Below are 27,032 nucleotides of genomic sequence, written 5' to 3'. Positions count from 1 at the left end.
AAGGAACCAAGCCCAGCCCTATGCCTCCTACGAGATCCCCAACAATGTACCCTCAAGCTCAAGTCATAATTGAGGAGCTACAGTAGTTTTTCATCTCCTAGCTTACACCCATAGCCATAGTTAGGTGTCTTGTTGCTAGGCTTTGATTATCTATAATGTCCTCTTTCTAGTGATAGGAGATTAATGAAAGGTTGGCCTACCACCTAAGTTCCTATGGACCAATGGGATGGTTAGGGGACTCACTTCGAGGCTCATAGAGTGTTGTAGGAACTCTAGGAATCATTTGCTGCATTTCCATAGTAGTTCCTAATTTTTAGGGCAATCTCCTACTAATTAGGGAGAACTAGCAGTTGACAGGATGATCACTCAGGAAACCACAGAGTAGAGCGGGGGTTTCTAAAGGAGTTTCCAATGTTTGAGTAAGGTTCCTAAATTGTAGGGCAAGTTCCTAAAATTTAAAAGAAGCTCAGTTAGCAACAGGAATCTTAGCACTTTAGATGACATTCCAATCTGAACCTTGGAACTCATTTTATTGAGAAAGAAGAAAATAAATTAACACTACCTAAGTCATGACTTTAATAAAATAATAATAAAGTGATAATATAGTTACTTATTAAAAGTAAATTATAGTAATTTCTTAGCCCTATTAACTAGGAAACATAACATATAATGTTATAATAAAAATGGGGACACTTAAAATAATGATAATTGGCCCCTTGAGGATGGATTTCAAAAGGAGGCATAAATAAATAAAGTTATTTTATTATTAAAAGGGGTAAATGAAACCACAATTCAAAACTAGGGTTAAACCTGAAAAACTAAAGGTGTTTGGGAGCTCATTTTGCATATTTGTGATTGAGAATTTTAACCTACATATTTGTCGAAAGCTTCAACATTGTTGAAGCTTTCAACTATTGGTCTAATTTGGGGATGAAAACTCTTGAATTCTTCATCATGGGCGTTCCTCTAGTGCTGGTAGCATTTGAAAATTGATAGTTATTTGTGTGAAGGGGAATCACTGGAAATCACTGTAAGGAAACTTCAAATCACGGGTGCTAGAGAGCAGATCAAAGTTATTAGAGTCATTTGAATGTTTGCCAAAGCAACTTTCTATTGTCGGTAAATGTATAATGTAGCCGATAGGTAGAGTAGTATCCGAATGGGCGTGTGACACTTCAGTCACCCCTTCGGAAAGGTATATGTACACGTCCGAGATGGACTTTGGAATCATCATTGATCATTGTAGTCATTGTAATCGGATTGTACTCAGCAAGTGCATACATGAATAAAGTACCTGTTCTGCATTGAGTCATGTTATACATGGGTTAAACTTCTTACCCTGTATGGTAAACACTTTCCACTGGCCTACATCTACAGGCAGTGTTGGCGTCACAAGTTGGGAAAGAAATATCACACAATTTCAAACTGAATTTGGATAGAGTAAGTGATTGATCAGGATAGTGTTTTTCTAAAATTCATTATTAAGCAATTTTTAATATTATCTTACATGCAACCTGTCGAACAACCCAGCTAGCTATAGATTCACTCCAGCACTTCATTTGCAACCCGTTTACCCTTCCTGGGGGGTTGGTGTCAAAGGTAAGGGATTTCAAATTTAAAAATCAGAACTGCAAGGGGTTTCAATACACATTAGTGATGTTAGTTGCAGATCAGCAGTCTTAGTGGAGGTTACAGACTTCTTGCTACTCCCTAGTAGGTCGTACAAGATAAAAACAGCTGTAGCCAACCACTGTGAAGCTGTTTTGTACCAGACCTGTACTTTCTTGTGGCTCAAATTCCCAAAATTCAGTCTGTCGTCGGTAGAAATTATGTATCAGCCGACGGGTCCCTTCAGAAGGAAATTGTGTATCAGCCGACGGGTCCCTTCGGTAGAAATTGTGTATCAGCCGATGGGTCCCTTCGGAAAGGAAATTGTGTATCAGTCGACGGGTCCCTTTGGAAAGGAAATTGTGTATCAGCCGACGGATCCTTTCAGAAAGGTTTTTATGTAACGACATGTATGTGGCCAACGGACTCCTCTGGAAAAGTTCTTCAGAAAGTATTTATAACCCCTTCGGGAAGCATTGTATTCATCTTATCATCAGATCATATCATCGAAGCATAATGTACTGTTTGGCATATGCGAATAATAATAAGAGTTCTGTTGTTCGTGCTCGTGTCCATTATTTGTGTGAAATTCTTAATTAATCTATACGGTAAACATTTGGCGCAGTTGCCGGGGATCGAACCCGGGTCACCCGCGTGACAGGCGGGAATACTCGACGAGCCTTCAGGAGAAGATAGCAGCGACGATGAAGGCAGCAGCAAGAAAGTCCGTGCTCTTCAGAAGGACATGCTTCGGATGATGAGGGAGTTCAAAAACATGAACAAGGAGACTAAGGGCAAGGACCTATGGTGCACAGAGTGCAAGAAAGAAGGCCATATGAAGGGATCATGCCCGAAAGATCAATTTTGTGAGATTTGCCAGATTATGGGACACCCAGTAAAGGAATGCCCTTTCAATTTGAAAACAAGAACACCGCAGCAAGTGTTCCTGACACGAGAGGCATCCTCGTCAGGAGGGAATGGGAACACCAATATGGAAGGTGCCACATCGAGCAGATACAGAAACAACCGGCACGGTCAAAATAACAACAATAGCAGCAACAACAATACAGGTGGAAGGAGTTGAATTCAGTATGATGCGAATGGTCGACCAATTGTTCAATGCCGCGCATGCAATCTGTGGGGTCACTTCGCCCGAGAGTGTACAACAACGAACACACCGAAGTTGCTATGCCGATGGTGTGGACCTGGCGATCATGATGATACTAAGTGCCTGAAGTCCGGAGTAAACTTGATTGCCGTCGGGACGGACGAGGAAGAAGTTTTGGCTATCACACGGAAGCAGGTGAAGCTCTACCCTGATCTGGCAAAAGAAAAAAAGAGACTAGAGGAAGCACGAGTAGAGATCCAAAAAGCAACACGAGCAGAAATGGCAAACTTGAAGAACACACCTGGTACCTCCATACGGAACTACGCAGAACAGAACATCGTACGGCAAATTTTGCAAGCCGAGATACCTATCAAGATAAGTGATATGTTGCTCACTATGCCTCAGCTCCGATCGGCACTCACAAACATCGTTCCCGCTGCTCAACTACCAGGAGAACATGGAAGGAAGCAGGAAAGTGGAGCAAGTACAGTGGAAAAAAAGGAGAAGGAAAGTGGCACAAGTGCAGAAGATCCGATGTTGTTAGCCCTCTCATCCGGACACCATCCGACAGTCGTTGAAATGGGAATTCTCGGGACTGTATTGACGGAAACAATTGTGGACGAAGGGTCCGGTGTCAATGTGTTGCCTGAAGACACTTGGAAAAAGTTGGGACAGCCGACATTGTGGCCACCTACCTTCCAGTTGTTAACAGCCGATCAACATGGAATCAAGCCATTGGGAGTACTCACAGCGCAACCACTGACGATTGGAACACAACCATTCCTGTTGGACTTTGTTGTGATCCCACTGAAGCAGAGAGGATATGATGCCATTCTGGGCCGAGGGTGGTTGATACAAGCCAAGGCAAAACACAATTGGAAGAAAAATACTTTATCACTTGAAAGCAAAGGCCGGAAGTATGTCATCGATCTACACACTCAGATGGTTGGAGAAGAAGCTCCATCGTCGGATTCCGAAGGAGAAGATGAGAGGAGGCAGAGTATGGAACCCGATCAAGAGGGAGTCCTACGATTTGAAGGAGATGATGATCTGGATTCAGTAAATGGTCTTTACCACTGGCAGATAGAGGATTACGAGCTCTTTCCAAGTTGTAATATGCTAAGGATCGACGAAGGTAAGAAAGAAGGAAATGAATGTCCGAAGGAACACAGAGAAGCTAAAGGAGGAAATGAATGTTCGAAGGAACACAGAGAAGCCGAAGGAGGAAATGAATGTCCGAAGGAACACAGAGAAGCCGACGGAGGAAATGAATGTCTGAAGAAACATGGAGAAGCCGAAGGAGGAAATGAATGTTCGAAGCAACATAGAAAAGCCAAAGAAGGAAACACGGGTATGACTGAAGCTGAAGGACAGAACATACAGTACGAACCCAAAAGAAGGAAAGATTCTACTGTACGACTGCGCCGGAAGAAAGTATTACGTCGAACCACAAATATAGCAGAAAGGTACCAGCAGCAAGGAAGACACACGATACGGTCTGCACAGGCAACAAAGAGGAAGGATTCAATAAAAGTTGTAGCAGTACAAAGTGAATGTGTTATTGACAGACAGAAGGGGCAATTGACGGAGTCCATGGTAGCGAGCTTCGGGAACAAACTGGGCAATATGGAGATGACACAGAACAAGCGTAGCAGGTTTCAACTCGGACAGTGGGTGTTGAAGTACGACAACCGGAATGAGATCAAACCAGGCAAGTTCAAAGTTAAGTGGGTTGAGTCGTATCAGATCCGGGAAGTAGGGGACAATGGAGCAATAGAATTATGGACTTTGGATGGACAGGAAGTGCCTTAGGCAGTGAATGGCTTGAAGCTGAAGGTATACCACGGTCGGAAGACTTCTGCATCAGAGAATGGCCTTCGGGCGACCCCTTCGTCGTTGCAGACCGACGATGCCGATGGGCGAAGGGAAAATTAACTTTCCTATTGAGAAGAAGAAAAAAAAAATTAAAAAGTTTTTTTTTAAAAAAAGAAGAGAGAGAAAAAAGTACCGTACTGTTTCCAGGGAAAAGTACCGTATGGAAAAGTGTCGTACGGCTTCCATATGTACCGTACGAATTTCATAGTTGAAGGGAAGAATATCGTACGGCTTCCATATTTACCGTACGGTTTCATATTTGAAGGGAAAAGTATCGTACGGTTTCCATATCTGAAGAAAAAGGTAGCACTGTACGGTTTTTCATATTTGAAGATGTACGGTTTTAATACAGTGTACGGATTTTAACTGAAGGCTGATGTACGGTTTTAGTATAGTACGATTTTTTAGCAGTGTACAATTTTTAAAGAGCTGCATATTGTAACATTGGGACCACCGTACGGATTTTAATAGCTTGAGAAGTTTAACAAACGGACTTTATTGAAATCACCGTACGGTATCCCAGTACGGATTTTCAACAACAATTATGGTACGGATTTCTAGTATAGTGACCGTACGAATTTTTAGGGGTTTGATCAATACGGATTTCTACATGTGTTGTACAGATTTTTGAAGAAAGCCATTGACACTGCGGATTTTGGCCGTACGGCATACGGAATTTGGAAGTAAAGACAGCGTACGAAAATTATAATTTGGAATGCGAGACTTTGGAGGACGTTACAAGATATTACATAAGGAGTCGATATAGTGGCAGGATGTATGGTGTAAGGGTGACAGGAGGTTTTCTAAAAAAAAAAAAAAACGTCGACAAATCAAGAATGCTCAAAATGGGTATCAGATGATGCCATAAGGAAGGAGAAGCATCAGCGATTGCCAGAAAGAGTGTAGAATCAGCAGGAAATGACAGAAATGGTGTATTCCGTCCAGTTTTGTGTGGGTTTCAGAGTGCTAATTTGGTCTTGGCGGCTAGGGGCGCTGCCCCTCGACCCTGCCCTGTACTGCGCTGCCCCTCGACCCCACCGGGGGCGTTGCCCCCTAGACCCCCAATAGTTGCGGATATCAGTCGTGGGAGTCTGACCAGTTGAGAAGACTTAGAGCTGCTACAAGCATGGAGTGTCTGTGTACCAGAGGCACTGAGAGTAGGTGTTGGCCATGAGGCTGTCTTGGTGGATGCGTAGAGAGCTCGGGAGGAGCTGATCATCCAATTGGAGGCAATGCAATGACACTTGGTTCAATGTACTTGGAATTGGAAGGCAAAAAGCGGCACAGGTGGCTATCAGGGTCAGATGTCAGATTGGCTAAGGTGACAATGTTGAAGACCAGTTAGTCAGTCAATGTATTTTGGTTGTTGATTTGTCTCAGAGATTTTGTAATAGTTGTCAAGAGATGACTTTTCTTTTTGGGGGGGATGATGTCCTCAGTAGAAATTGTGTATCAGCCGACGAATCCCTTCGAAAAGGAAATTGTGTATCAGCCGACGGGTCCCTTCGGTAGAAATTGTGTATCAACCGATGGGTCCCTTCGGAAAAGAAATTGTGTATCAGCCGACAGGTCCCTTCAGAAAGGAAATTGTGTATCAGTCGATGGATCCCTTCGGAAAGGTTTTTATGTAACAACATGTATGTGGCCAACGGACTCCTTCCGGAAAGTTCTTCGAAAAGTATTTATAACTCATTCGGGAAGCATTGTATTCATCTTATCATCAGATCATATCATCGAAGCATAATGTATTGTTTGACATATGCGAATAATAATAAGAGTTCTGTTGTTCGTGCTCGTGTCCATTATCTGAGTGCAATTCTTAATTAATCTATGCGGTAAACACAATCCATACTTGGCTAAGTACAATCACCCTTTCATCAGCAATTTATTGGCTTTATGTATTCCTGGTAAGACCATGTATTGACTCTTGAGAAAATAAATTAAATTTGGTATTTTGCAATATCCCCAACTGGTTATAACTTCATCAAACACCAAATTCTTTTATAATTCAGTTGTTTCGACATTTCATCAAACACTTTGCAAGCAAGCTCTAATACCACTATAATAACCCCTACCGGCTGCCGGTTATGACCAGAATAACTCTAATTTTCTTCACCATTCAGTCATTTGACATTATGTTAAACACTTGGAAAGCAAACTTATTACCACTGGATATGCTGATAGATTTCAGATTTCATACATCTTTTTTGCTTGTTTTGGATTTTTGCATACATAAATATAAGAAAGAAATGATAGTGCGGAAAATATGTTAACAAGAAAATCCAATGTGCTCAGTTCATAAATGATCATCAATTTTTGACAACTACATTATGACAATTCTGCACATAGAGTATATAGTAGCCAGTTCTGAAATGAAATTCAAGTGCAATCTTATTCATATGATTTTAATAACCTTACACAAGAGTCTTAACAAGTAATATGAAACCTGAAATTCTCAGCTGTAGTCAACTTGCAGCAATAATTCCAATGCCAGTCTCACAGATCCAATTTCAAACTCTATCAATTTCTACAGCAGTTCACAAAAATCCCTCTTCCATAGATCCATAGGATACCTCCAACAAACATTCTCCTTAGACACAAATTAAACAATAGGAGAATTAGCAAATAGTTTCACCACAACAACTATTTGCAAAGCAAACCCAGACTAAAATCTCATATTCGAATCTACAACACTTCAATTGTAACTCAGAATTCAGACTCTTATACTTCAGCAAGGGCACAAAAATCAAAACTCAGAAAAAGCCAGAAAGTCATCAAAAGCAAATAAAATATACAAGTATGCTTTTCTCAAGAAATGGGTTTGTATTTATAACCTCCAGATGCCCTTTTTGTTGCCAAAATGGAACTTCACTCAAGAAGCTTCACCACACAACATTAATTAGAAGCTTCCATTAGATTCTTTCACTTGGCTTAACTAATTAATAAATGGCTCTTTCCAATGATAACTCAACTCTCAACTTAAGTGAAATTATAAAGTTAAATTATAACTTTATAATAAGCCTAATAACAGAGTTGCATGGACACGGGTACAGTATCGGATACAGGTACGGTATCGGGTACGGGTACGGCCAATTTTTGAGACCTCTTATTTGGGAACGGCAAATACAACATTCTTAAAACATATATATATATATATATAAGAAATTTTCAGAGTCATTAAAGAAGTTTTTCATTATAATGAAAGCAATATGAACACATAATTGCGATATATTCCAAAATACTATAGTTAGATACTAAGTCACAGGGTTCGGCAAACTTCAATGATGAAGTTTGAAATCCGTCGCATATTTAGGGGTTCAAAAAAGTTCGATAAAATTCGTAACAAATTCGTGTTAAAACAACTGTATTTGGTTTACTTTAAATTTTCTCACTGTCGGCTGCTTTGTCTAACATGTGAACGGGAAAGAGCGAGGGTTTTAGCCGACGCACAAACAGGAAAGAGGGTGGTTTCACGAATTTCCTCCCGAACCCGCCATTGAATGTACTCTGCGATTACTCTTCCGTCTTATTTGGACTTAAACAAATATTTTTTCCCAAGTTTTGGATCTTCAGCAGCGATGAACAAGCCCCTGTCATCATTTCTGAACTTTTTATTTCATTTGATGTTTCCTATTGGCTAATAATTTTGTTTATATTGCTATTATAATGTAGTTTATATTGTTATTATTATGTATATGTTTTTTATTTCTTTATCAATAGTAAAATATATATATATATATATATATATATTTATATTAGAAAAAAATTAATATTTAATATATATTTTTGGTTATGTATTTTTTTAGTAAAATATTAATATTTTTCTTTTATCAATAGCAAAATATTTTTTTAAAATCTTTTTATGAGGAAAACATTAATGTTTCATGTATATTTTGTTTATGTATTTTATTTAATATTAATATTTTGTATGTTCAGCTATTATTATTCATAAATTTACTATAATTACAATTACTATAACTATATATATATATATATAGATATAGATATATGAGGCGAATTTTATGTCGAATTTTTTCGAATTTTTTTGACCTCACAAACTTCATCCGAAGTTCATGGTTATCGCATTCGAATTCAAACTCGAACCTTGTGACTTAGGTTAGATATAGTTTTACTATTAAAACGAAATTCAAATACAGAAATAGTTTGGCAGAATCACATGCTATCAAAAATATCATCACTATTCTCTTGAAACTCGAGATCTAGATCATCAAGATTCTCCAAAGAGTTAAGATAGCTAGATTGAGTACGGCCACCACCTAGACTCTCAGAACCCATTGACGATTCAGCGATGGGTCCTCTGACCATGTCAGAATTCTCAACATTGAGGTTGAGATGTGTCAATGCATTTATGGATACATCAATGTCACTTATCTCAAGTTGTACATCCCAAAGTCTATTAGGTCCTTTGATGGAGTATGTGGAGCAATGTGACAATAGACGAAGATTAGAGTGCACATAGACAAGGTCCTCTACTTTGCTGGCTGCCAACCTATTTCGTTTCACAGAATGGATAAAGCCATATGTATTCCAATTCCTCTCAGATGCAGAAGAACTAGAAACCTGCAATAAAAGAGTTTTATATTATAATTTATAAGTTACAATTACAAAGACACAAACAATCAAAAACAGTTGAAATAAGAAATAATTCTTACTAGAATAATCAATATAAAATCAAACCTGTGATAGAAGCTTGATTGCTAGCTTTTGCAAATGTGTAGTCATGGCACCATGGAAGTTCCACCACTTTATAGGATCCATTTTTTTTTTATCTGCCATTGCATCAACATCTGCATAAGTTCCATCAAAGGAAGCAAATGTCCCAAACTCATCTCGAATCTCTGCAGCAACTCTAGGATTTGTAAACATTTTCTTGAAAGCTTTTCTATATCCTTCAACAACCTCAACATCCCTATTTGGTGCTGTCCTATTTGGCAATGCTAACATATCAGCATGGTAGTACTTAGGGTTTAAAGCATATGCCAAAAGTTGCAATGGAGTTGTCATTTTATACCATCTTTTTTTTATTACATCATATATTTGCTTATAAAAAAATTCAGAGGGATCTTGCTCTTTTCCTATAATAATATCTCTAACTTGCTCCACCATTGTATCTATGCAATCATAAATGTCACCTAATATTGGCTTATCGGTATCACACCGACGGATCAGGGTGTATATTGGCTCAGTGAAAGATAGTAAATAATCTATTTGAGCCCACCAATCCTCATCAAGAATTAACCTCCTGACATTATTTGCTCTATTTGTTTGTGATTGTCTCCATACTACCCAAATGTCACTAATCACCATACTTTTCAAAGCTTGTTTGACATCAACAAGCCTTTTGAGAACAATGTAGTGTGTGGCAAAGCGTGTCTCAACCACCTTCAATAAAAAAAAAGACATTTTAAAATCGTATAAATCTTAAATACATTTCAATAAAAAAACAAATTGAATACTTTTGAGACAAGACATTTACCCTTAACAACTCTAGCTTAGCGAATAGTCTGTAAATGGCCTGTGACATGTGATGATTACAAATAAACATCTGAATCTCTTTGGCTTCTTCATAAATCTTTTGTATCCATTGAATTTTGCCAATTTTTTGTAGCATCAAATTCAAAGAATGAACTACACAAGGAGTCCACCAGATTTTTGGATATCTTGCCTCCACGACCAGCCCAGCTGCTCTGCATACTTTTGCATTATCTGTGATCACTTGAACAACACTTTCTGGCCCCACAGATTCAATTGCTTCAATTAGAATGTTGGCAATAAACTGTGTATCTTCCTCTTCAGCATTGCATTCCACTGCTCTCAAAAACATTGCCCCCTTTGGGCTCATTGCAACCACATTGATTAGTGGCCTATTTCTAGCATCCTTCCATCCATCACAAATGATGGAAACTCCTAAAATTTTCCATGAATCTCGAATCACTTGCAACTGTCTATCAATAATCTCTTTTCTTTAATCAAAAGAGTAGTACGAACCTTCTCATACCCTAGGCTTTTGTATCCTTTTGGAGCTTCATTAATAGACCTAACCATCTCTTGCCAATATGGCGAGCGAACCACGTTAAATGAAATTCCATTCGCTTATAGACAACGTGTAATATTCTGATCTGTATCCCCTCGACTTTGCAAATTAAATGCCTTTTCAAGAGGTCCTAAATTACGCCTCTTGTCACCAATAGATGTTCCTGAAGTTGGATGCAAAGGAGGTTTATTGAGATTTGACCTGTGTGTTGACTTTAGAACTTGACTATTAGCTTCAACCTCTTCTTTTTGGTACTTTGCAATCTTCTCACGTGACAATCCCTTCCCTGGTTGACCATCAACCTTTGGACCAAGACACACTTCACATCTTGTACCTTTTATGTGACAGAGGTGTCCACGAACCTTGGTATAAGAACCGTTATAATCAATCAGACACTCATCGTTATAATCAATCAGACACTCATGACACCTCTATTTAAAACCTCCATCGCCTTGAAATTTCTCAATGATGGTTACATGTTTCCATAATGGATATTTAGCATTTGGTTTCATCCACTTGTCATTTTCTGATGCTCTAACATCTGATGATGCCATGATTAGGTTCCTGAAAAAAATAAAAAATTAGTAAAATTATGAAATCAAAACAAATTTGCATTAAGCTATAAAGCACAAATTTAAAATTAATATAAAAATTTTTAAAATAATTAAATTAAATATATGTGCAATAATTTTTATTTCAAATTTAATTTTACAAGAATATAACTTTGAAACTTAAATCTAAATTATTTATTAATTAAAAAATTAAAAATAAATTAAATATACTCATAATATTAATTAATTTTATCCAAATATAAATTTAATATTCTAATGGTAACTTTAAAGTCTAAAACAATTATTACGCTTTATGAATTATTAAATATTATTGCTATAATTAATAAATTATAATTTATAATACTATTTAATATTTATTAATTTTTACAAAGTTTAAATTTTAAAAAGTAAAAATAAAAATAAATATAAAACTAGTTTAAATTTTAATAATTATAATTGTAATTTTAATAATTAATTTTTATTTTATTTTATTTTAAAAACTAAATAATATTGATTTATTAAAATTAAACTATTAGATTTTATATTTATTTATATTTGTAAAATAAAACTTAGCAACATATAAATAGGGTTATATCAATATGATATAAACATTAACAAACATCTATAAAATAAAACTGAAACATTAACAAACATCTGAAAAATAAAACTAAAACGAACATTAAAAAAAATTAATCTAAAACAATTACTCTCGTATGTATTGTGATGACGATGAACCGCGCGCAGGCATTGGAGGCCACTCGTAGGAGAATTCGGAGATGGAGGCCATGCATAAGAGTATTCAAACCACGCGCAGGAGTAACCAGACCGCGGCAGGAAAAACACACACAGGAATATTCAAACCACACGCAGGAGTAACCAGACCGCGGCAAGAAAAATTCATTCATTATTTGAACGTTTGGGGTTTATTTATAGCTGCACGAGTTTTGTTTTTCCCAACGATTATGGGATATTTTCGGATTTTTCCCAATTTTTTCCAGCGATTACGAGTCTAACCAGCAGTCTAGTAGATATTTTCTTTAAAACGACATGAAAACACGACATTCTATAAAAAATTCGGCTCAAATTTTTTAGAAATGTCTTCACCGTTTCTAACATGGGTTCGAAAACGGGATCTTTCCAAAAACGGGCGGATACGATTTTCATCCGTATTTCCTCCGTTTCGTCTGCATATCCGTACCAGATACGGCCATACATGTGTCAGAGGTTGGGGGGTTGCATTTCCGGTAACCCTGCCTAATAATAATTAAATAATAATTTGGCCACTAAAAGTATAATAACTCCCAACATACTCATCATTTAAAAATGTCGTTTGAAATAGGAGTCATACCTATTATTTCTACATGTGACCAAATCTACTTTTCAAAAATAGAAAGGGCTCACCTCAATCAACACCCAACTTACCACAAATAGTAAGTACACAAAACTAAGCCCAAATGAAGTCCAAACAGAGCCAAACGAAGACCCAACTTGTAGCTTACTGAATTGTAGAGAAGATAAAACCCTCCCAAGCTAAGCCATTGCCTCAAAAGACCCTCTATCCACAATAATTAGCCTATGAGGATTGGAATAATAGGCTAATCCCTGAAACTCCAATGTTGGCAAAAAATGGAGGCATTACATACTTCCTTCATCTTCAAGTTAGTCTCAAATTGGGCATTGTCTTAGCTTCAATACCAATTTTCCAGCATTGTTAAATTGGTAATGTTTGCATATGGCATAATAGAAAAATCAGAAGAAAAAATATCTCTTTGCTGATCAAGATCAAATTCACAAACAAACTCAATATTTCAAGGAAAACCCTAATTGGCATCTTTCAGTGGTATCAGAGCATAATCCTACCAGCCTATTGGGTAATGATTGCATTCAATCGGTGTGAAGATCAATTGTGCACACATAAGTCTGGATTGGATTTTCAGTTGGACAACAGATAAGGATGTCATGGCAAAATTATCTAGCAATAAACAGGCATGGAAAGAAATTGAACAACCACTATACAAGCGCAGACATAAATTGCACCATTTAGAGGATTCAGTTTCAGAGATTGAACTGTCTGAAGGATCCTCTCCAGTTTTCACTAGCACAGCTTCAACACCACAAGACAAAGTTGTTCTGAAGTAGATCTGTACTTTCTTGAGACTCAAATTCCCAAAACTCAGTCCATACGTGAGCTGTGTGATCACCCTTTCATCAGCAATTTATTGGATTCGTGTATTCCTGGTACAACCATATATTGATTCTTGAGAAAATATATTAGAATTGGTATTTCCTTCCTCTTCAGCGTAGTCTCGGATTGGGCATTGTTTCAGTTTCACTATCAATTTTCCAGCGTTCCTGAAATGGTAGTGTTTGCATATGGCATATCTATCACTTCAAATTAAAGCAAATGAATTGAAAAAACTACCAAAAACCTCAAAACCCAGAAATCGAAAAATCAAAATTTGCAGGAAAGCTCTAGTTGGCATATTTCACTACCCTCATTATCAAAATAATAATAATATTTTACACTTGTTAACTAGACTAATGTTGACCATTTCATATCTAGCAAAACCTAAACTAAGATATAGATTCAAAAAAATTTCCAATGTTTGACTTCAACCATAAGCCAAGAAATGCTTAATTGAAACTAACACTTCATAGTTGATAGAGAAAAAAAATTGCAGTTTCAACACTGAATCTGACCTTGTCATACCTTTTCATTATCTTGGAAAAAGCCAAAAGATTTAGTGAGCTGCTCCGACAAATTGTATAGAATCAAGTGAATGCCAAAGTTGATATTTTCCATAATGCAGTTCCAGTTGATCAACATACACATGCACAAGAAACAAATTCATCAGCAGAAGTGACAAGCATGAAATATATTTTGTAATTATTTTCTCAAAGTGGTGTTTTTGGATAAATTTCCTTAACAGATGCATTATTTTGACTTTATGACTGTAAACTGCTTTTAAGAAAAGAAAGATGGTTAAATTAACGTTTCTTTGTGAAAAAATGAAAAAACTATACACGCTGAGAGCTGAACATAAGTTTTCATATTTTTCTCCCCAATAATGAATACACACAAAATTTCATTATTTTGTTCTGACAATAGTAGATACTGTTGGGAAGAGAAAACAATTCATACACTACCTGAACCCTGTCAAAAATGTTAAGCCTGTAAGATCAGAACATGATGAGATTTGGGGATACGAAAAACAGGCCTCCATGTGCAATAACTCTTTTATTCATAAATAAGTCTTATGAGAGACACAAGCCGATGGTTTTACTTACCTGAAACTTTTGAGAAGCCATAATTTCCGATGAAATTCAATAAATACTGCACGCAACATTTTCGTCCCTCTGTCCAGGTCTTCTTTACTGAAATGCTCAGTTTGTGAGTCAGACAGAATACTTCGGAAAGTAGACCTTGGAGTCTTAGGTATTATGCTAATTTTTACATTTCTAACAACTTCTACAGGCTCTAATTGGCTGGCGAGAATTGCTTCTTGTGTACCATTTCGTTTACACATGTCACCTCCCAATTCACGAAAAGAGTCATCACTGCTCATCTCGATTTCATTTATAACTTCTCTATGTGCAGATCCTGTGTGATAAAAAAAATGTTAGAAATTTATAAAAATTGGAGAGTACACCTATATCTATCACAATGGATTTGTGAATCCACAAAATGGAAGGTGATCAATACCACTAGATCTCTCTTTGTTTCTGTTTAACATGGAAATTGCAGTTGTAAACTCCTGGGCAGGATGTGTTGTACCTAAATGTGCAATATTTTTACTTCTGTCAGGGTCATGCAAAATAGCCTTTAAAGCTATTAAGGAATTCATCTGTTTGTCTAGAAGAGCTGCCTCATCAAGTATATCTTCAACCTTGTTGCGATAAAATGTATTCACTTTGTTAAGCTCTAGATCCAATCTGTTGAAAAAGTCTATATCAAATTCAGCACCCTCTTCAGCTGCCATTAAAAACATTGTTTCATAAGAGTCTTTTCCATCATGCTGCATGTTCTTCACCTGTATGATGATATACATTATTTGCTTAGACTAGTTTTCTACCTGCCCATCTGATACTAGGAAATACCATGTTGAGAAAATTTAAATTATCTAGCATATAGAAGAGAACACAATCCTTCAAATCTCATTAAACTCCACAAAGATCGTATGCTTAAAGGTTTATGATTTATGTCAACAAAAGAGCTTCTTTGTAAACATTAAATTTGAAGAAGGTCATTTTACCAATCATAGAAAGTTGAGTTTCTCTGAACCCATTGACTTTAAAGCATCAATTACAAAAATGATTTGCATGAATTTTTACACCTGTCAATGCCAAAGTTTGTTTATTTAGTTGTAGAAGCCTTTTTAGTGAAGAAAAACTAGCTGTAACTCTTGAACATGGCATATTACATCCATGAACTTCTTAAGTGGGAGGAAAGTTGTGCTTGTCACATGAGAACATTAAAGATAGAAAAAATCACCATGGAAATTCTGTCACAGAAAGACAATAAGAAATTTTTAAAAAAGTTTGCAGTCCTGTCATAGAATAGTTTTAATACTGATATGTCATCAGCAAAGGAAGTCAACCCCATGGAAAGGACTGATTAAATCCACTACAACTTTTGTTCTGGCCTAGCTCAGCTTATCATTGCCATTTCAGGTCAAAAGGTGTTGGTAAAAATAAAATTTCTGATGTGCAGCAGAAAGCCTACAGTGTTGCTAAGGTTTTCTGGTACTGGGCTGAACATTTAAGTTACCATCAGGATAAAGATGACTGTAAGCGCTGTAAATTTAAGCAAACAAATCAATTTTCCCTGAAATGCTACTTGACATATAAAACTTTTTCGTGTGCCTGTTATAAATTTTGGATTCATTCTCATTAGGAAAGTGGGTTGTCATTAGGAACTTAGAGCTGTGGTTCTTGATTCTCCTCCTGCAGGGTGACCTCCAAGACCGCATGATGGTTTCGGCAGTAGTCTAAGAAAAGGAAATTCCCTTCTCTTCTTGTCAATTGCTGGAATGGTAACGGATCTTTATGGTCATTACTTGGTCTCTTCCATGATACAGTGGGGTCCGCTGATATTTTGGTCGTTACTGAGACTCACGAGAGTCCCATGCGCCCTCTTCTTGGGTATCTAGGTTACCAATGGCTGTCAGTTTGCAGAGAAGAGGTCCGTACTTCTGGTGGGGTCCGTGGGTCAGGTGGAGTTGCTTGTTTGATTAGAGATGACATTTTCAAGTTGACTTCAGTGGTTCACTCTGATGCCTTTGCCAGATTCATGTGGGTCCATATTGGGTGTCGTAATCACTGATAAAGGGACATCTTTCTCGCGGTTTGCTATTTTCCACTGACCTCTTCTCCTTGTGCAATTAATGATTCGGAGAATGGTGATTCTTTTGGTGACCTTCAGGAGAGTATCTCACAATTTACGGCCATGAGTGATATAATTATTCTCGGAGACTTCAATGTACGCACCGGGGACCTCTAGCCTCCTATACATGACCATGGCTTGGATTTGATTTGCACTTTTGAGTTAGATCCGATCAATATGGGACTCCAGCGTACTTCAGATGATGCTTCTGGTCCTCTTTCTTACTATGGTCGTCACCTCCTTCAGCTATGTCAGTCTTCAGGTTTATTGCTTCTGAATGGGTTATCCTTTTACCCGAGCTCCCATCTCTTTACCTGTTGGCCTCACTGTGATGGTGCAAGTGTAGTGGACTATGTCATCACCTCTTCTTCCTTCATTCCCTCCATTTACCGTTTCACCATTTCTCGCCTCCCTTTTGCTAACTATGCTCTCCTTAGCATTGCTATCCACTCTTCTTCACATTTAGCACCTTCTCTGCAGCCCTCCCCCATCCGGTCGAACAATGTTTGCACTTCTACTAGATTTCGCTTTTTCAAGGGTGATGGTGAGTTTTTTTTCTATCATCTTAGGAGAATCCTGACACCTGCTAGTTTTACTGACTCACAAGTGGTCTCAGTCATATTTGACTTGCTTCTGCCATACAGGAGTCCATTCTCCTATCCATTCCTCACCGCCCACTCCTCTCAGATCTAAGCACCAGAATACTTGTCCTATGAATAAATGGTTTGATGATGATTGTAAAGCTTTTCATCGATTTGTTCGTTCTGCCTTTGAGACTCACTCCATTGACTTCGCCAACCTGTGTGTTTCTTATCTCCATTTCCTTCACCATAAGAAGCACTATTTTGCTTCTTCTCAATGCATATCCCCTTGCTCCATGCTCATCCAAAATCCCTAGAGTTTTTGGCACACCCTTTTCCCACGGTGTTCCCCCCCGTCCTCCATCCTTGACTCCCGCTCTTTGACTTCCCATACCATTTCATTGTATGATATTCCAGGTCAGCCTTCCCTTCATTCCATTCCGCCTCATTACTATCATTTTTTCACTTCCTCTTGTATCTTTGAGGCTATTAGATCCATGAGATGTAGTAGAGTTGTGGATGAGGATGGTTTCCAGGAAGAACTCTTCAAACTTGCTGCTTCAGTTCTTGGTCCTTATCTTCCTACACTCTTTAATAGAGTTGTTTGCACTGGATTTCTTGAGACATGGTCGAGGTATGTGATTTATTCTATCCATAAGTTTGGACCTGCTTTGAACCCAGGTAACTATAGGACTATCATGATCGGACATACCGTTGCCAAACTTTATGCTACTGCTCTTAACACCATGTTATCTAGAGAGTTGGACAGGAGAGGTTGCAGAGCTAAAGGGCAGGTTGTTTTTTGTACTGACTATCAGACTATGGATCATATCTTCACTCTGCAGGCTATTATTGAGGAGGCTAAGCATCACTCTGAGAAAGTCAACTGTTGTTTTGTGGATTTCTGTAAGGCTTTTGATTTTGTTCCTAGAATGGCCTTATTTAAAGCCTTCGTAAGATTGGGATATCAGATATGCTTTTGACTATGATTATGAGACTGTATGAGAAGGTGACTAGTAGGCTCAGGACTCCGGTGGGTTTCTCTAATCCAATTTAGAGCACCATTGGTGTGAAGCAAGGTTGCCTTCTTTCACCTACTCTATTCTAATTGTATATTGACGAGCTAGAGGATTTTCTTGTGAGCTCTTCATATCTCGATGATGGTTTTTTTTTGCATCATGTATTGATATCCATTCCCCTTTTTGTAGATGATGTTGTTCTCCTGGCCTCTTCTCTAGACAGTTTACAGAGACTCCTTAATGGTCTAGCCTCTTTTTGTGAGCAGCGTCACATTGTAGTTAATCTGGCTAAGACTCGGGTGATGATCTTTAACTACTTGAAGACCTCTCATCTTCATTTCTTTTTCCAGGGACAGGAGGTTGAGATCACTTCTTCATACATATATGTAATGTCCCCTTTTAGGACAACTATTTATTTTCTTTTTTATTCGTATGATTCTTATAATATCTCTAACCCCCCAATAATCACTCAATGATCAAGACTTTTAATCAGAACAAGAATATCTACAATAATATTACATAGAAAACCTCTCAACAACCCAGCACATAATATGCTGTCGTGAATGCATGGTAATCATCAATACTGAGATGTCTGCAAATTAAAACTTCCTAGAATCATCATTTGGCCACATACAGCAAGCTCCAAAACATCTACAGTGGATGAAATGCAATAGTCTGACATGAAACAATGAGCGCACTTTGGAAAACAAAAGCACTTATCCAAAGAGAATATCATCACCTAGAAGAGACTGTCGTGACTCAACTATCTTCTTGAAACGATCATCTCTGCCAAGACCTTTCATTGACACTCACAGATAGCATATGAACCAAAAATCTCTCCAATCACTTGGTTGACTCAACAGCCACGAACATCAACTATTACTAACTCAATAGTTACATCATCATGGCGAACGCCATGTACACCAGCAATTATCCACATACACTACCTTTGGAATTCCATTGACAATAATGGAGCTCTAAAAACCTGTGTGCTGATATGAATGAATGGAAAACACTAGGATGCTGACGACATGCCATTCCAAGAACGGCGGTTACTCTCCAAATGATGTTGATTAATGAGAGTCTTTGCAGTCCCAAGTTACATCACAATGCATTTACACAACATGAAAGAGATGGAGTCATTGCAAGTATAAAAATAATGTCTCCTGTAGCTACAAACATTAACAGGAATAAGAAAAGTAGGCTATTGGCCCTCCTTTGCATTTGAAATATCATTAGGGTTGTTTACCAACATTACCATCAAGGTATCATCCTTCTTTGTGGATTCTCACCCCACCTAAAGAATACTATTGAACATGGCAAGATTTCATCTGTTGTGATTCCTTGGGCCAACACAAAAAGCCACAAGAAAGCACAAACATCTTAGGATCTAATCCTACTAACTAATATGGTGAAATTCAATTGGGCCAGCACAAAAAGACACAAGAAACCACAAACATCTTAGGATCTAATCCTACTAACTGATATGGTGAAATTCACTGGGCCAGCACAAAAAGCTACAAGAAAGCACAAACATCTTAAGATCTAATCCTACTAACTGATATGGTGAAATTCACTAGGCCAGCACAAAAAGCCACAAGAAAGCACAAACATCTTAGGATCTAATCCTACTAACTGATATGGTGAAGACTTGTAATCTGCCCTTTTCATTATTTGATATCCTATATATATGTGTATCTCCAAGAGTCATGCTCTTTCATTATTTATATTAATTATATTAATGAGATAAGTATATTATATATTATTATATTAAATATGATTATATATTATATTAATTATACAAATCATATTCCTTGTAATTAATAATACTATTTTAACAAGTAATTAAGATGTAATTGTCAATAGTTGATTTATGTGTATATATATAAATTATTTATATTCAATAATATAGTATTTTAATATCTAATATATATCAAGTATCTATATATTGTATACACGTATAATTATATGATAATATTTATGATAATTTATATTTTCAATTTATATACACTATTAATCATTTTAATAATATATAATACTTATTTTAAAATTATATATCAAAATGGGGGTATCATAATATATCTTGGTGTTAAGTTTTAGGGACACCACTTCAGTTTGAGACGAGCTATTCAACCAAGAATAGTAAGGGTATGGAATCTCTGGCTATGATTGAGAGGTAGTGTTTCATGCATCATTTTCATGATATTTCATCCAAGTTGTCCCTCTTGGACTCCTTGGTTAGACCGACTATTCTTTATGGCTCGATGGTTTGGGGCCCTTCTCTTCTTGCTTCTAATTGGGCTTCTATTGAACGTGTTCAAATGTTATTTTTACGGTGCATCATCAGATGTCACAAAATCACCCCCCATGGTATTGTTTTAGTCGAGTTTGGAGCTCATCCTTTTAGGCTTTCGACCATTTTTGACTTGATCTAGTTTCTCCATCAACTTCGAGGTTTCATGGACTCTGATGTTGAATGTCAGAGATACTCTCATCTTGCATATTGCTCTTCTGTTCACGTTAGGAGATCCGACACTACCACTACATCTCATTGTTGGTATGCCCTTGCCACCTCTATGTTGGGTTCAATCAGGATTGACACTGATTATCTCCCTCCTTACTAGTTCTTGTTGGACGCTCCTACTCATCTCCTCCCCTCTCGTCAAGAGTTGAACGACTGTGTTAGACAAGATATCTACAAACAGTACATTATCACTACTTGGAGTAATCCTCCTAGGGGAATACGTCCTAAGATGGCATTTTATGCAAAGCATTTTCTTGAGATTCAGGATGGTATTATTGTGCTTCCTACTTATCTCTATCGAAGTTGGTGTCATTCCCTTAGATTCTCTCTAGGCTCTTTCAGAGTTGGTCCTCATCGTCTTCATATCCGAACTGATCACCATATGGACAGAGAGGATCGTGTTTGCAAATTGTGTTCTTTGGCAAAGGTTGAGTCTAAGACCCATTTCTTATTTTGTTGCCCTATTTACTATGAGATCCAAGGGAGATTTTATTGTCTTTTCAGGGATTGTTTCTCTCTCAGAGTTCTTCAGCTATGTTGATCGACGGTGTCTTGCACTTTATCTTCAGGAGGCTACCCAACTTCGTAAGCATACTCTTCAATTAGCTACATCTCAGATCCACACCTCTGACCAGCTCATTACCGTCTTTTCCTCCCCCTTGTCTCCGTCACAGGGTGTTAAAAGGCCTTCCAACATTACTCCTAGATCAGTTAGGCATTGTACCAGTCTTGTCAGGCAACGACAATCCTCCAATGGATCTCAGCGAAGATCAAAGACTTTGAATCATCCATAGTTATATCCTTCTATATCTAATTACTTTGTACCAAGGAAGGACTCATAGTTCTTACTTTGTGTTTCTTGGTCTTCTGTCTTGTTTTGTTTCTTTTCCAACACTGTTTTGGTGTTTCTGGTGTGGCCGACTCTTTTGTTTGTAATTTGTATGCTCAGTCCCATAAACCTTTCTGGTTTTTTGTTGGACATTAATATTATTATCTTATCTTGTCTTATCTTATCTCATTTATAAAGTAATTTAAACATGGAAGCATCCACCAAAATTCTGAGATTCTAGAAAATCATCATGATATAAAGGATCTACAACTTTGAACTCGTGCATAAATCTTCACAGAAAGTATGGGCAAAGATTGTTTTATTAGCTCCTTTCCTAGCCAGCATGCTAATTTCAAAAGATCTTAGTAAATAATTTCAAAAGAAATTATAAATTTTTCGAAAAAATTTGAGGTATTGGCACTGATACCATATTACGAAATAATTGGTAAAATACTTGCTTGTTATTAACAGAGACCGAGAGGTCTATATATGCAAAAGAATAAAGCAATGTTTCCTTAGGAAACAATCATAATAAATAGAAATATTCTATTCTAGCTAAAAGAAAGCTAAAAAAGCTAACAGATAACTACAACTAACTAAATATTAGAAACATTCTAATATTTACAATAGATTACAAACAGATAACCATTGACTAATAATAAAAGCTTATCTATTATCATAATATTTCTTCTGGGAACAAACTAGACCTTGCAAGCCACTTCCACCAAAAGGCTGCCAAGAGTTGAACCTCACACACACTACATGGGTTGACATTATTTCACCGATAAACTGTAAAAAGTTTGGTCCTACTAGCATGTCAGTGGGAAACAATCTAGGCTGGTCAGCTTTCAAACCCAAGAGATTGCTCAACTGCCCTTTCTCTTCATTTGTGAATTGATAGTTAAGGATGACATTTTAACTGGTAGCTCCGATACAATATTGACTGGCTTTTTGACTCATGAGCGCCCCCCCTTACCACCAATGTGGCACATGCTAGTTGAAAAGCATAAGACTTTCATAGTCCATAACAATGATTGAATTGCTCCTTTCAAACAAATGCATAACTTTTGTTTGGGTCTGGTTTTCCAACAACATTCCAATCATATTTCCAACTGTTTTTCAATGAAATTGTATGAACTTCAAACGTGAAAGAAATGCACTAATGACATATTTATTAGTTAACATCATTTATAAGAGCATTTATTGCTAATACTAATAACATTGTAGTAAGCTGCTGCTAATACTGTACCCGGCATAAATCCTCTATTGGGGAGGTTTAAGAATGATAAGGCCGACTGCAGCAATAATGTAGTTGGGTCATGGTACTCGCAATGACCCCAGTCCTCTTACATTAAGCTTAATTTTATCTGTTTTCTAGTAACACCTTATGGTGTATAACTTCATAACTGCAATGGCTAATATGCAATAGGATAGACCGATGTTTTATAAGTTGTAAGTTGATAGCAAAGATATGTATATGCTGATATAGCACTTTTTATGTACTTTTGTTGAACTATCCTTAATAAAAAAAAGAGCATTCGTTGCCTTTAAATAGCCCAAAATATCATGGGAAGCTCTTCAATTCCTTTATTCAAAGATCGGATCACTAAGATTGCTGAATAGAACAGTCCAATCCAATGGGTTCTTAAGTAAAGCCAATAAGGCAGTTTTTGTTTGCGCAGGTTTAAATTCCTTGGTGTGGAGTATAGGTCATATTGCTGCATGATCCTTCTATAAATATCTAAGAAAGTTTTCCAGCCTTAACCCTACACCATATTAAAGCCTCGCCCAAGATTTGTCAAACCCCTAAAGCAAAACTCTGAGTAAAACGCCTTGGAAGAGAATTCTGCAATGTATTTTTATTATTGCCGAAATAACATTTGGTTCTTCATTGCGCTGAAGCTCAGTATGTCATCATCCACTTCAAGTGTCAACAGAATCCTTGTCTCTATATTTCATATATTATTTACGTACTATCGGGAGAAGAATATGGCCCACATATATTGTTTGCCATTCTGGGACCACCTGTGCCATAAACCTCTTCCCCAAATTGATTTGGAGTTTGGACAGAAAACTGAGTATAACCGTTAAAGATCATTAATACTTCATCTCTGTATTATGCTTCCGAAACAGAGTATCTCAACTTGAACCCATGAAAAACACTCAAAACACAAAACAAAGAATTGCCCATAAGTACTTCAGGTCTTCGTTCAAACTGTTCAACTAGCACTTCCCAGATTGTGTGCCGCTACGATGAAATAACCGTGATCCTTCACAACGAATCGAAGAGAACATTACAAAAACTCAACAAAGTTGTCCAAGCTTAAACCTTCGCCACATTAAAGCCTCAACCAAGATTTATCAAACCTCAAAAAACAAAAAAACTGTGTAAAACAGCTTGGAATGGAGTTCTGCTCTGTAGTATACTATTACCGAAATAGCTTGCTCTTCACTGTGTTGAAGCCCAGAACGTCATTGTCCTTTTCAACTATCGACAGAGTCCTCCTCGTCTATATATTGAAGACAAAAGAGCATGGCCCACATAAGCTATGCTCTTCAGAGATTAATCAATGCTTCACCTCTGTTCAATGCTTTCGAAATTGAGCATCCAAACTTCCTTCCACTGAAGAAAACCTCTGAAAACACAAAACTATGAACTGCCCAAAAGCATGCGAGACATTCGTTCAATTTGTTCAACTTGCACTTTTCCAATTGTTTACCGCTAACTCGAAAATACTACAATTATTTGGAACTTAAGGGAATTGAACATTATAAAAATCTAAAGAAAGCCGTCCAAGCTCCATCCACGCCTCATTAAAGCCTCAAACAAGATATATCAAATCCTACCCAATAAACAAAAACCTGAGTACAACGGCTTGGAAAGGAGTTCTGCAATGTAGTTTAAAATTACCGAAATGATTTGTTTCTCATCGTGCTGAAAGCTCAGAACGTCACTGTATTCTTCACGGGTCGACAGAGTCCTTCTTGTCTCTATATTTCACAAATTCTTGAAGAATATGCCTCATACAATCTGTTTGTCATTCTGGGACCATCTATGCCATCAACTTCTTCCTCAAATTCATTTGGTCACAAAGCAGAGCATGTTCTTCAAAAAGCAATTCACACTTCTTTTCTGTGTTATGCTGTCGAATATGAGCATCACGGCTTACACCCAATCAAAAGATCTCAAAGCATTCGAATTCGTTAAATTTGTACGACTTGCACAAATTTGTTACAATTCCGCCCAACATTTATGAAACTCAGAAAACAAGAATCTGTGTAAAACGGCTTGGAAGGGAATTCTGACATGAATTGAAGCTCAGAAGGCATATTTTCTTCAAAGCCCTCTATGTTTTGAAATTGTTCCATATCTTTTCCACATCTGCCAAAGAAGCATGTGGCCTGCGCCATGAACTTCGTCCCTCAACTTCAATTGGGTACAAAATTGAGCGTACTCCACGAAAAATCAACCAAACTTCCCTCCGCCTAAAAAAAACTCTGCAACAGGAAACCAAGAACAGCCCAAAAATCATTTGAGCGGGTCCTTTAAATTACTTGGCTTCCCCTTGCCGACCGTTTGCCGCTGACTTAACCGTTAACTCTGTAACTGCTTCTCTTTAATAATTCAAATAGCATTGGTTACAATATTTTATATTAACGTACTATATTTTTATGTTGATGTTTATCATATTAGACAATATTATGTTATATTTAAATTATAGTATTAATACAATATTGTAAAATTAATTAAATTCTATATAACTACTATAAGATTATTCTTTTATAGAATATTATAAATCTTACTCTTATCTATTTACTAGTAGAAATCTAAATTATTGTTTAATTTTATTAAAAAATATTATTTTTTTATAATTATTATATTATAATTATTTGATTTTATTAAAAATAAATGTAGTAGTAATTATTATATTATATTTGGATGACATAGGAGAAAAGTAGAATGTTTGATCTAGGTAAGTATTATCTTAATGCAATAAATGAGTCGAGAGAGATGAATATAATTATCTAAAGATTCTAAACTTCAAGAAAAGCAGTAGACTTATATAAATTCATTTTTTTATTATATTATTATAATATACTTATATTTGTGCTTTAAAGATTGACATATTTGCCAAAAAAAACATCATTTTGTCTATTAAAATCATAATTTTTTAATTTAAATTGGGCAAATTTACAAAACACCGTACGTACCAATATAACTTCCTCCTCGAGCTTCCGAGGGCTGGGTCGTCGCATGAGACCAGTGAAAGTTCTGCCAAGCGTTCCAGTTTTCTTAAGACCGCCAGAATTCCCCCCCGATTTCTTCGACTTCTCCTTGCTTTTCCTGATTTCTTTCAGCATCGATTTCAGAAAATTATAGTCCACATAAACTGTCTGCCATTCCGGAATCATCTGTGCTACATACTCTTTCCCGAACTTCATCCTCTCCAAAACCTAAAAACTCTGTTCTTTGCCCTATTTCTCCTTCCTTTTAAGCCGAACAGAACATCTTCCTTTGATGTGCAGAAACAATATTAAATTCTTTGCATAAATCTGTTGACTCTAGTATTAACATTTTCCTGTGATGTGCAGAAACAAAGAAAATGTGAAGTGGAGAATATTTTGCGGAAAAGCAGGAGAAATAGAATCAATCATGACGGGTAAATGAGGTGGAGGTTTTTCACACTAAAAGTATTGGGAATCATTACCGTATGAATGCAATAATTTTGTTACCGTAGAATTATGTAAGATATAATTAGAGTGGTAAGCCGTGCCTGCCACTGAGCTGGAGTTGGTAGAGATTAGTTGTAAGGAAACTGCCTATGTTGTCGCCATTCGCTCACTGTGGTAACCACTTCTTCGAATGTGGTTTGATTTTTTTCTTTAATTGGAAAATTGCCAAGTTACAATAGAATTACAAGGAGAAGCAAGGGCTATCATAATAGCTGTCATAAAAACAACAGTTAAAGAATTGTCAATAAGTAGCGACTGTGAACATCAGTGGGAGGTTTTAAATAAAACAATTGCATGAAATAATATCTGGTTTTACACACTACATTTAAGGTAGTTTTGTAGCTGGACAGAACATAACAGGTTCTTTTTGTGTTGTCGAGAAACTGAAGTTTGGTCTTATTCAATAAATGTTTGATATTTTATTCTTCGTTGGATTGAAGACAATTTGGAGCAAGATGTACAAAAAGCATTTCAGCCTTCTGGTGGACAACTGATTAGAGAGAACTGTCTGTCGTACACTTATTTCTAGACTAGAGATGGAAGAGATGTAGTATTCTACAGAGAGATGCAGTGTGTCGAAGTAAAGTATTTGGAATGAAGTAGTGAGAAGATCATATAGATGAAGGGAGGGATAAAAATGAAGATTGAAATGTGATGGAGATAAATTTGAACAAGTGCCACGTAGTGGCTTGTATTTGCCTAAGTTGTAATAATTAAATTAGATATAATAGTAAATATTAAAATTCAATAGCTATAATAAAATAT

At 36.8% G+C, this 27,032-nt stretch overlaps 1 protein-coding gene across 1 annotated transcript in view; it reads right to left on the bottom strand.

The window, feature by feature from the left end:
• The window catches only part of LOC149537007 (phosphate transporter PHO1 homolog 10-like), a 351,025-nt gene extending 324,788 nt beyond the window's left edge, over positions 1-26,237 (bottom strand). Inside the window, exons 1-4 of the mRNA XM_089806833.1 lie at positions 25,746-26,237; positions 14,901-15,228; positions 14,486-14,798; positions 13,898-13,946 (exon numbers count right to left, since the gene is read on the bottom strand). Coding sequence (XP_089662959.1) covers positions 13,898-13,946; positions 14,486-14,798; positions 14,901-15,228; positions 25,746-25,976 — 921 coding nt within the window. The 5' untranslated portion in view covers positions 25,977-26,237. The remainder of the gene's footprint in view (positions 1-13,897; positions 13,947-14,485; positions 14,799-14,900; positions 15,229-25,745) is intronic.
• Between the last annotated feature and the right edge of the window lie 795 nt (positions 26,238-27,032).

This window comes from Cupressus sempervirens, chromosome 10 (assembly GCF_028749045.1).
Source record: "Cupressus sempervirens isolate cs-2001-9-10 chromosome 10, ASM2874904v1, whole genome shotgun sequence".
NCBI classification, from domain to species: Eukaryota; Viridiplantae; Streptophyta; class Pinopsida; order Cupressales; family Cupressaceae; genus Cupressus; species Cupressus sempervirens.
This window is presented reverse-complemented; position numbering and strand designations above follow the sequence as displayed.